This window comes from Protopterus annectens, chromosome 10.part0 (assembly GCF_019279795.1).
Source record: "Protopterus annectens isolate FY-2018-M chromosome 10.part0, PAN1.0, whole genome shotgun sequence".
NCBI lineage: Eukaryota > Metazoa > Chordata > Ceratodontiformes > Protopteridae > Protopterus > Protopterus annectens.
The window spans coordinates 299984489-299997341 of NC_056744.1; the positions used below are offsets into that span (position 1 = coordinate 299984489).

A 12853-nucleotide genomic window follows, 5' to 3' on the forward strand; every position below is an offset into this window, starting at 1 on the left:
GAACAGGATTGGTATTCCATCCTGGACTGATTGTCTGAATGCTGTTCACTGTTTACCAGGATAGGCTTTGGATCCTCTCCCATACTGAACATGCTAAACAAGGTACCAGAGAATGAATGAACGACTGAATAATATCATCATGCAAGTCCACAAAACGCAAGCTTTTATTTGTTAAATTTGCATTTATCTTTAACATCAGTTCACATTCTTAAATGCTGAACTGATTCATGGTAATGACATGATCATTTATGGTGTTACTAAAACTTCTAGCATCACGTATTCTTTACAAAGGTTTCTGTACTACATTTTGGAACAAGTCTACTACTGACTATTATAAACGTTTGACTCTTGTATCTCATTAGCCCAAGAACTGCTGGAAAGTAGTAATATAACAGCTTTGTGAGTACGGTTCTCACTCAGACTTCAAGATCATTGTAGTGTCACTTAATTCATGTATAATACTAGCTGTTATGGGCGTTACGTCACATCCTGTTCTAATGAAATGTTGGCCTGATGCCTCTCAACATATATTCATGCTTAGCCTGCTCTGGTTTGGGTGGTATGCCATTACGCCATCTCCAAGGTGTAAAGTCAGTAATAAACTCAATAATATCAGCTGATTACATTTGCTTAAGCTTAGTGTCTAATTGCCTCTGATATGAAATGGTACCCTTATATCTGGTTGGCACACTGGATGGTACAGTTGGGATGATGTGTAACTTGTTCTTTAATCTGCTATGCTGTCAAACAATTCAAGATATTCTTGTAACAAGCAATCTGAGGCTGATTTCAGTGGCTACAGCATTTAACAATTTTGTACGTTGCGGCTGAGATGCTCAAGAAAAACTCGAGAGAGAGACTAACTATTGTCATCATCTACAAATAATTGTGGTGCGGGAGCAGCTGATGAGGGAGAAAGCTTGCAAAGAAATATACCATACAAAGATAGAGGATCTGCTAAGCTTTAATAAGAAATATTGTCACTGTAGAGTAGAAAGCAGGTTTTTGAAAAAGTGCCCCAAAACTCTGCTCACAAGGCAGATAGTGCAGCATGAGTCAGTATGTCATACCTTACAACTTTACAGTCAGATAAGGTTGATGTTTATCTGCACTACTGTTAAAACAATAAAAACTAAGAAATAGTTAAAATGAAGTAACCATAAAGTGATAGTGAGGTGCAGGCACTATTAGTCACAGAGGAGACTTATGGGGTCATTCCTGGGCTTGGCAATGTTAAAGATACTCATTTCTGATTAGACTATTCAACCTAGTCATAGAAGATACTAAAACTGGAGACATTTATTTATTTTTATTTAACATTTTGTTGACCGGGAATGTCCAACTAGGTTCCACAGAGCCTGTTTTCAGCGGAGGCCCAGGGAGAAATGCTCCAGACATGACATTACATTTGGGACAAGTCTACTACGAGACCTCAGCAGAATATATAAGTGGAGTGACAAAATATAAACTAAGGTTCAGTGTTACAGAGTAAAAATTCTTACACTTAGGTAACAACAGTAACAGAACTCAGCACAACTGGAGTTGGGGGTTAGGAGTGGAGAAGGATTGAATCCTTTGAACGAAGAGTTTATTAAGTATATCCCCTGCAGAAGTAGTAGATTATGGAGTATCTGGCACACCCAATCCTTTACTGTGGAGAGCTCTCTCACACCCCCTAATCAATTAATATAAACACCTTCTGGGGTCATTCCACTTGTGGGGAAGTGAAGCTGACTTGAGGATCTGGAATTTCAGTGAGCTGGCTTCCAATTAAATGAACAATCATAGGAATTATACTCACCAGAAATCAACCACCAGTGTCAAAATGAGAAATATGTGTGAAAAAATGCTTGAATGTATTGCACCTAGAAAGAAATCAGTTCAAGAAATAGGGAGGTACTCGTTACTCTGCAAGTTTTTGATCATGCCACAGTGTGAATAATGTGCACTGTTAAGTTGGTCTTTAAGGTACAAATGAGATAAAATACTTAAAAGTATGAAAAGCAATGTGGGTTGGTAATGTTTAAGGTGTTTGCCTCACAGACACAAGCTAGCAAACTACAGGGTTTGATTCTTACCTTTGAAGGAAATAGGCTAGGCTTAAAATGGCCCAAAAAGGCAGTTTACCTAGTAATTGCCTATGAATCTATGAATAAAAAATGGGGACAGGATTGAAGAAAAAAATGCACAGAGTAGTTTGTGATACTTGATTTACTCACAAAAGGAAAGATGAATTGGAGCTGGCATAAATCTCAGCTGTCCAGAATTTCACAGAATGTCTATATTTTTGTCCAATATTTTGGCCTGATTCCTCATAAAACTTATGATTTTGTGGCAAATAATTGAGGATCAACATCACAAAATGATGACACGTATTTAAGTTTTAAACTTCTTATCTTCTAGAAAATGCATGGTAATGCAAAACCTGATATTCTATAAATTATGTCTATCAGGACATAGGAGACCTCCAAACACTGGACCCATCTCAATTTGGATTCATCAAGGGCAGGTCATGCTCACTAAGTTTGGTGGATTTTTTTGAAAAGATCACCAAAGTAATAGATGAAAAAATGGTATACATGGCATAACTCAACATGGCCAAAACTTTTGACACAATTCCCTACTAAGGCATAATAGAAAAGCTAAATAAACTGGCAATAAATCCCTATGTCACCCACTGGATTGCCAGATAGGACACAGATAATCAAAACAGGGGAATTTACCTCCACAAAGAGATCAAACATCAGTGGAGTCCCCCAGGACTCTGTGCTGGGACTTCTCCTGTTTGGCATCTACTTTTCCAAAGTAAAAGCCAATAACAAGGGGCTATCAATGACTATGTTAGCAGAGGACTGCAAGCTAGGAGCAATCACTGAATCCCCAAATGACTTAGCCATCCTGCAAGAAGGTTTGTCTCAAATAAATATCTGGTGCCAAAATCATGGACTGAAAATAAATGCATTACTGTATCCTTTGGGAAGTCATCTACTCTAAGGAACTAACACATTGAAAATATGCCCCTTAAAGTTGACCTAGTTATTTTGGATTTGAGAACATACATGGCCAGTGACCTAACTTTTGACCAATCTATTTTTGTAAGAAAGTCCTTCTATATTGCACAGCCTATAAACAAAGGGATTGTGTCTAGATCTTGGTATATCATTGTACCATTTTAATCAGTCCTTACTAGGCCAGTCATTAAATATAATGCCCGCTTTGACATGTATCTGTCCAAACACATGCAACAGACGGAATGCCCACAGAGATACCTTACTAAAAGGATACAAGGCCTAAACAACATGTCTTACATGGATTGACTCAAAACCCTGTCACTATACTCAGCATCCTACAGACTGCTAATAGGTGACCTGTGTCTGGCATACAAGGCCTCCACCAACCCATAACTGATGGATTTACTGTACATCAGTAAGCCAAATGGAATCAGAAATACTATGTCTAGGGATCCAAACCTCTTCTGTAACATCAGCAGAATGGTTTGGAGGGGCAAGTATATCTTGCAGAGGATACCGCTGCTAGAACAGACTCCTTATCCACTAAAAACAAAGTTCATCCCAGTACACATTCAAGCTGAGCTTACATTTACGGATAGGAAACATAAACTGAAACCTTACCGCAGGATTGCCCCCTGTACTACTAATGGACAGAGGCAGCTCTTAAATGCTTTATCCCATGTATGGGTCCCCTCAAATTATTTATGGTATGATCCCAGTTATTCTCATTAGGGGTAATATATAATTACCGACCATGGGTAAGGCCAGTCTATAGCCAAATAGGATAGGTTATTTCAAGTACAAAAAGGGAAATTGGCTAGGCTTAAAATGGCCTGCAAGGACAGCTAGCCTAGTACTTACTCATGAATGTATGAAGTTTATAAGTTTATAAGAGCAATAATTAAAATTTGTCCCGGATTTTGGGACTTTGTTGTGCACCCTCTTACTTTTGGCTTTGTCCAGAGTTCTTACACTAAGAGGTTGATAGGTACTGGAGTGGAATGACATGTATAGTTAAACAGTAAGAGCAGCAGCTGGCAGGTTCTTTACTGTAATTTCAAAACCTGTCCCAAAACTGGTTAAAAATAAAAGCAACCTGAAAAGAGAACACTGAATACTGAAACTCACTGCCCTCCTTCTAATTCAGCTTTTTGTAGGAGAATAAGCCCCCTTTCACCCTCGCACCACTACTGCTTATGAATACTAACTCTGAGAATCCTGCCCCTTGGAGAAAGGGAAAAACTACAAGGCACGCTGACCTCAGACCTAGTGAATACTGTCAACAATTATGCAAACAGAGTCTCAGTATTCTGGTACTCGCAGATATTCAAATAGTTACCTAGGGGTGGCATGACAAGTCATCTGATGAGAAAGGACTAACAAGATTGGATAGGGTATAATTACCAGATTAAGGGCACCAATTTCAATCTAGATGTAAGAAAAAACATTATTATGAAAGAGTGGTGGACAAATAGAACATGTTACAAGAATAATTACTCAACTTTGGGTCCATTAAAGCATTTTCGAAGATTTTGGACACATAGTGGCGAGGGAGGAGGTCTTGTGTACAGCACAGTGCTAACTATATCAAGAAAAGCAGACCAGATGGAGAAATTAGTCTTTTTTCTGCTACCATTCATAAGCAATGAAACATAATATATACAGGTAACTTAGAAAGCTTAAACGTACAGAACTTGGCAGTCTGAGGACAGAAGGGAAAGGTGGATATGGTGTAGGGTGTGTATTTATAAATTAGAAGTGAGACAAGAGTAACACCAGTTCCACTGATGTAGAGGAATAAAAACCATGACTACAGTCTTGACAAAGCAAGTTTAGTTGGCAGCTTGGGTATCTGCTTGAGCTGACATGGTGAGAATGGGCATGCCTTTTATAGGAACATAGCAGGTTACTATGCTAATGGCCCTAGAGCCTTGTTAAACCTAGCCATTCATGCTCCAATTTTCCCAGTTATCATTGCCAATGGACAAGAATGGCTTTGGTATATGCTATGGATTAGAGCATATATAAACTGCCCATGTCCATACCGCCATAGGCAACAAGCCAGGGGTGAATTTGCAATTTCCCATCCATTGGTCCAAACTGCAATTGAATAGGCTTGGGAAGAGCTTTGTTTCTTATTAATGGGAAGTCTATTCCAGAGAATATGTAATCTCGGAGACTCATACCTGTCCCTCCAACAAGTTTTGCTTATATCACAGACGAGGATTAGATCCTTAGGTCAGGTAATTCTAGTGTTGTTTGTTTTGCAAATGTGTAGCAGACCCATCAGGGCTGGATGAGAAAATGCCTTGTAGGTTAGGCATAGATCACCCCTCGGTAGTCTGTAGGAGACCGAGTACAGGGTCAATGCTTTGAGGCTGTCCACACAAGACATATTATTTACACCCCATATTCTTTTAGTGAGAAACCTCTGTGGCCACTCCAGCTGTTGCAAATATTTGGTCAGTTATTTATCTAAGGGTGCATTGTACTTGATTACTAGGGGGAGGGGCGTGTCATCCAATACATGTCCCAGCCCCACACAGAAGGTGTGGTTATAGAAGAATGATCCAGGGATGGACATTCATCCACCAAGAGGTGAATGCATTAGCCCTCATCGCAGGCACACAGTAGTGTGCACTCACACTGTGGGGGGGGGGGTTTACTGGCTCCCTCAGTGAAGTGTACCACTTCTCCCCTACCAAGGGAGGAGGTAGGTAATACCAAATATGCCATCATTGCCAGGATGCCAATGAAGACACAAATCACTGCTGAGACTGGTGTACATCGATCTCACCTGGTAAGACCTCTCAACTATTCCTATTTGAAGGAACATTCTGAGCTTCAGGCCTGATTTACTTCTACATATGTTGCCCTTATTTTTTTGAGGTATGTCTCTATTTTCAGACTTGAGTTATCCCTTCACACAATTTTCTAAAGCTCTCTTGAAGCTCTCTCATCATATGTGATTTTTGAAGCTGTCTGTTACACAAAAAAACAGAATACATGACCTATACTAGTGCGAACAGTAACTTAAAGAAAGGAGGCATGCATATCTCCCTTTTTTGGAAGCAAAACCAAATAACTTCATTTAGTAGAATTTTGCAATATAGTTCATTTAAAGTCTACAGAGTTCATACTGTCGCTCTGATAATGTGCTTATATTTATCCATCACTGTTATCATCACTGGTTTTTAAACATGTTTTTAAGTAGTATCTCACATTCCTCCTGAAAGCGGGAAGAGTTATGCGCTATTTGGTATTCACGTCTTATGCTAACTAGATGTCCAAATCTTTAGTTAGATATTCCTACTTTTCAAGGGTCTCTTTTCCTACTTTTAATGTCTGCAGGTTGAGAGGTGTGTCTCCTGGCCAGCTCTTGAGTTGTCCTCACTGATGAATACCCAGGATAGGGAAACAAATGAGTCTTGCTGATAGGGGATGCTTCCTGAAAGGCAAGCAAAGTGGCAAAAAACATACAGAAAAAAATAAAGAAATGACTGATTGGCAGGTTTAAGGGGTGTGGGATCTATCTGGTAACAGAGAAGGAATTTAAGGTCTGAGATGACAAATTTCTTCACTGTCAGACAGACAGACAGAGCAGGATACTACACTATAAATATATAGCTACTGTATGTTTTATGAGGGCTTGAGATAAGTTTAAGTCTAGGTTTGGTGAAAAGAGTTATTGTGTAGTCGCTAAGGGTATGCTGTAGTACACATGAGTACACATGCAGACAGATCTGTAGTTCTTTCCTTTCCTTCCGGACAGTATTCTAATGTCTGTAAATAATAGTCACTTCATCCCTGCCTTCACTTACTGTAGGATTCCTCCGTGACAACAGGTGACTGAATGACAGACTTCAGTAACACCCATACGTGGCTCGGTAGGGAATCAAAGAAATTAATTCTGGAACTGGGAAAAATTCGTGAGAGCATTTTAGTCATTGTGGGGAAGTGGAATAGGTGTCTTGAAAGAACGCATACAGAAGCCTATGAAAACTGTTTTGAAATGGATTAAAACTGATAAAGAAGTAAATATTAACTAAATATAAGAATAAGACTGCTGAAGCAGAGGGAAAGCTACTGCTTACAAGAAGAGACATTCTGAGCTGACTGAAATTAAAGATGGACAGCTGTAGCTAAAAGGAAGACTATAAGACAGGCTTACCTCCTTACAAACAAAAGTGCTGCAGCCTGTACTGCACTTTAAATACAAAAGCAATAAAGCATAAGTTCACTACAACAACTGTTGAGCAGTTTTCACTTTTTCATGTTCCTGATACTAGAATTAACAAGACCTACCTCTACTCTTTTCCTTTCATCCTCCAGCATAACTTTGTTGTGGTCTTTGCACTCGTTAAGACTACAGCGTAGGCAAATGCACATCTTCTCTGTTATACAGTACAGTACCAAGGGCATATTGTGTCTTGTACATTTCTGATCACCTAAAATTTCCTCAACAGCTTTGAGTGGTATCTTCTGTCCTGACTTCACACACTCCACAATCTCAGATAGGACGATATTCTTGCTTAATGCTGGACGCTCTGCTATTGTTTTCCTGCATTGTGGGCAGTCATACACTTTGATTTCTACTGTTTCTTCCCTGTTCCGTTTGTCCCAGTGGTCATTTATGCACTGCATGCAGAAATTGTGTCCACATAAGATTGTTGTGGGTGCTTTGAATACTTCCAAACAAATAGCACACGACAATTTCTCTTCCAGCTTCTGCCCATTTTGGGACGCCATTCTTCCTGCTTTATAGAACGTGAAGTAAAAGTGAAAGCAGGCTGCAACTGTCAGCTGGAAGAATTAGTCACATGCTTGAGGGAGACTTAAAGAAACACTGCACAGTAAAACATGTTCATTTCATAGTATCATCTCTCAATGCTGTGCATGCAATCTGTTTTGTCACAATCGTATATAAGGAGTATTCCTAATTAACAATAAGTCATATTTTTATATCATAAGAAGTAGAGTCTCAGAGTTAGAGTACAATGCTGTAAAATGGAAGACAGAAATTTAAATCTGGTTCAGCACAATCTTGTAAAATAGAAGAATTCTAAATCTGGTTCCCAAAACTGACATTTTCACTGGCAAGTACCATAGCCTCAAGCTAACATGTCAACAAAAAATGAACTGTGTGCTTTTGCTCCTTTATTATTACTATATATAATGAAAGGTCTAGACGCAATGTCTTTTAACTGGGTCCATGGTTCAATCCTGAATTCTAATATCTATGTGTAAGGAGTTTGCATGTTCTACCTGTATCAGTGTAGGTTTTCTCTGGGTAATGCTGCTCATACCTCTCAAATTCTTTGCTCAAGAATTCTGAAGAAAAGCAAAAATACTGTGGAAGGCCCAACATCAGGGATACTTTTTAAATATTACTGTAATTTTCTTAAAAAGTTTATATGACAACAAGAAACATGAAACTCAAATGTCTAGCATTATTGACTGATTGACTGACTGTAATCCTCAGTGATTTATCAGAAAATCAAAAACTTTATGGGAGACAGGGCACAAATATGAGCCAAAATTACAGCAGTTTGCAAAATCAGGGACAGTTAAGGCTTATGCTCCTGTTTCCTCCTACTGGCTACATCAAATTTTGCATATTTGCATATTTTTAAATTTCTAGTCTCCCACCAGGACACAAGTGCTCTTCAGCAATTACGTTCTGCTTGCCAAGCACACTCAAGCAAATCTGCAGTCTGCGGCTACCACTCCACCCATACAGTATAAGAAGGAATCAGTACTACAAACTAAACAAGGATATACATTTTGAGCCTCAAAAGCAGGGTCAGTCCACCCAGGCATTTTACTTGTATGTTTTATGAGAGTGAAGCTATTACATTAGCAGTATTTCTTAGTAGTTTCTCAGCTTGCTAATAAAACTGACTGTTGTAGCCTTGTGTCCTCTCCCCCCCACTAGTACAGTAATCCTAACTGTCCAATAGACAGTATACATTTAATTCACATCACTGTGACTAAATTAACCATCAAGCAGCCCTCTCAGTGCTTTCTGCCATAGTTTGTATCACTTGGAGGCCCACCTGTTTATTTGCATCTCTATACATTTCCCTTCATTGCTAAAGTATCTCCCTACTCTAATCTGTGCACAAACTGGTTACTAATCAGCAAGTCAATGTGAAGACACACTTCCAACCTTAATAAACTTTGCTGTCTCTTCTCTCCTTCACTTTACAGGTAGTTTGAGGCCTTCACTGATTTCCACTGATTGCCTCTCTGGTTTCTTTGCATTCCACCTGGTTTACACCCCTTGTGCTATCTCCCTCCCCCAATACAAAGTCTATATTAGAATCCTGCTGAGCATGGAGCCATCTTTAAATTTTTAGTCTCCCACCAGGACACAAGTGCTCTTCAGCAATTACATTCTGCTTGCCGGTAAACCATTAGACCTCAGGAATTTGTTTAAAGTGTTCAGATTTGTAAAGTAATACTTACTTTTTTCTCTTGTCTTGGTTGGCTCTGCCCTTCACCCCTGCCCTGCCCCCTATTCCCTCCCGCCCCCACTACCTCTACATTTATAGTAATCACAGCCACACTCACAGCTCACCCTCACATCACCTCCACCAATCACAGCTCCTCAAGTCATATCACATTATACCACACCAACTTGCTCCACACAAAATACTCCCAATCACTCTCATTCCCACTAGGCATTTTTACATCACCCACACTACTTCCCCATCCACATATAGTGCAACCCTATAATTCCTATTCAGACCCCCCACCTAGAAACAACTTAAACTTTATAACCATGACTATCACACAACTAAGTCTAGTCTGTCTTCTCATAATTCTTTACAACACCACAAGTTATCACTCTAGCAATATCCCTAAACTTAGTAGCACAATACTACATTATGCATTCTCATATACAGACACCACACATTATAATAATATCTACCCACAGTTATTCAGGAACTACATAACAGACCAATTCAAAACTAACACATATGCTCTCATTCCTACTCCAAAAAAACAATACTTTCTCACACTCCTCACCAAACTCCAACATCTGTATAACCATTTTAACTCCAGGCTCACCATAAGTGGGGATATCCACCCCAACCCAGGCCCAAATCCATCTTGTCCAACACAAACTGCTCCAACACAAATGTCAGAACATAACACCCCCACTTTCTTCATCCCTGGGCAAATCAACAACAGCAGCAAAACCAACCATCTTTTAATAATAAATATTAATATTAGAAGTATCAAAAATAAAATACCTGAACTCCAGGCCACAATAGCACACTACTCCCCAGACATAGTTGCTTTAACAGAAACCTGGCTAAATAAAAACATAGCTAACTCAGAAGTTCTCCCTACTGGCTACAATATCATTAGACAAGACATACCACTTCTTAAAGGGGGTGGAACTGCATCACTGTACAAGTCCAACGTAACTGTCCGTCAATTACCAAACTCCTACCCCTCCCCCAATAATTGGGACATACTTATCTCACAACTTCAACTTCACCTTAAAAAGGTCATCACCACAATTGTGATCTATATTCCACCTGGTAATACACATGCTAGCCTTGAAGACTTCTTATCCTGGTGTTCTTCCACATACTCACAAGAAACCCTTATTCTGGGGGACTTCAACCTAGATTGGTTCACCTGTATATCAGAACCACCAAGTAATCTAATAAATCTTCATGGCTACCAGCAGCTAGTCCAAATTCCAACTAGATGTGATAAAAAATCTAAAAGGGAATCCATCCTTGACTAGGTCCTAACTAACAACCCCCACATTGTACCCTCACACAGGCAGTCTCTCAGACACCTTAAGTGACCACAACATAATATACTTTATACAAAGTAGAACAAGCATATGCAAAACCACTAACTATATATCCACTAGAAACACAAAAAAATTCTCTCCTGAGGTCCTCAACACTTTACTCTGTAACTGTGACTGGACCCCGCCTAATAACCCTCCCACTTGACCAGACTGTAGCATATTTCAACAACACCTAGACACTGTCACTCCATTGCGCAAAATCAAGGTTAGAACCTCTACAAATCCCTGGCTCAGTAAAGAAACCAAACAAATCCTCAAGTCCAGAGACACTGCCTGGCTTTACTATCAAAAAAACAAAGAAACACAAAACCCAACTAAGTACCAAGAACTGTGCAAAAAAATGCATTAGGCTGGGCAAAAATCCTACTACACAACATTACAAACTAAATACCAACATAACCCGCAAAAATTTTGGAAAAATGTAAATCAGCTACTAAAATCCACCCAAAAGGCTACCCCCAAACCAACCACCCCTGACACTAAAGTTCCCATTGAAACACAATTCAACTCCCACTTTGTGAACTCAATTCTATCCTTAGTATCACAGGACAGTTCATTCCTCACTATCCCCCCCAACACAAATAACACTAATACAAGATTTACCCTCAAAACAGTTTCCACCACTTCAATCAAAAGCATGCTCTCCAAACTAAAAACCTCATCAACAGCAGCCGACCTACTCCCCAGCTATTTCTTGAATCTCACAGCAGATGCTATTGCTATCCCAGTCTCCACTCTCATAAACAGATCAATTGTTGAAAACTATGTGCCCAAACTCTGGAAAATATCCTATGTTACACCCATACATAAAGGTGGGACCTCCACTGAACTTAATAAGTACAGACCCATTGCTTTACTCTCCCCCCTGGCCAAAATCTGGAAAATATCCTATGTTACACCCATACATAAAGGTGGGACCTCCACTGAACTTAATAAGTACAGACCCATTGCTTTACTCTCCCCCCTGGCCAAAATCCTAGAAAAATGCATCCATACCCAGATGCTAAACTATCTCCTAGACGGCAACATCCTGTCACCTACTCAGCATGGTTTCAGACCTGCCCATAGTACCACTACAGCCCTCCTCTGCTTCACAGACACAGTAAACCATCTCAAAATGAAGGCCTACAAGTGTCAACTCTTTTTTTGGATATGTCAAAAGCATTTGACACAGTCTCACACCAAATCCTGCTAAACAAACTAAACCAATATCATCTATCAAATTCCACTCTTACCTGGTTCCAAAGCTACTTAACTGACAGGTACCAAGCTGTGAAATGGGAAAATTCTCTCTCTCCTCAGCTGCCCATAACTATAGGAGTCCCACAGGGTTCTATTTTAGGACCACTACTATTCACAGTCTTCACAAATGACCTCCATACCTCCACACAGCATGCATCTATAATTCAGTATGCAGATGACACTACCTTAATCTGTGCTGCACAAAACATTCCCACCCTCCTGCAAACAACTCAACTAGCATTCTCTGACATTGAAAACTACCTTACCAAAGCCCAACTTATCCTCAATCCAAGGAAAACTCAGCTTATGATTATAACCAGTTCTAACAAAAACACTAACAGTCAATTCACTATCTACTCCACAAATGCTATTCCAATTGTTCCAGTGGCACAGGCTAAGCTACTGGGAATAACCATAGACTCCCACCTAAAATTTGATAGTCATCTCAACTTAACTATTAAAAAAGTACATGCCAAACTGGGGTCACTCTACCGTATCAAACCATTTCTTACCAACAACACAAGATCAGCCATTGCTCGCTCCCAACTTCTATCCACCCTACTCTATGCATCTCTCATTCTGACTAATCTCAACAAAACTGAACTAAGCAAAATGGAAGCCTGCTATAACAGAATTGCCCGCTTTGCTGCAAATTGCTCATATAGAACTCATCACTGTACTGCTTTGAGACAGCTCCACTGGCTTGAACTGCCCAATCTCCTAACCTACAATCAGCTCTGCCTCTGTCATTCTATCTATTACC

General features: G+C 39.7%; 1 protein-coding gene across 1 annotated transcript in view; it reads right to left on the reverse strand.

Moving 5' to 3' along the window:
* TRIM65 (tripartite motif containing 65) overlaps positions 1–7797 on the reverse strand; it is a 442474-nt gene extending 434677 nt beyond the window's left edge. The window contains exon 1 of the mRNA XM_044085173.1: positions 7317–7797. Coding sequence (XP_043941108.1) covers positions 7317–7760 — 444 coding nt within the window. The 5' untranslated portion in view covers positions 7761–7797. The remainder of the gene's footprint in view (positions 1–7316) is intronic.
* Between the last annotated feature and the right edge of the window lie 5056 nt (positions 7798–12853).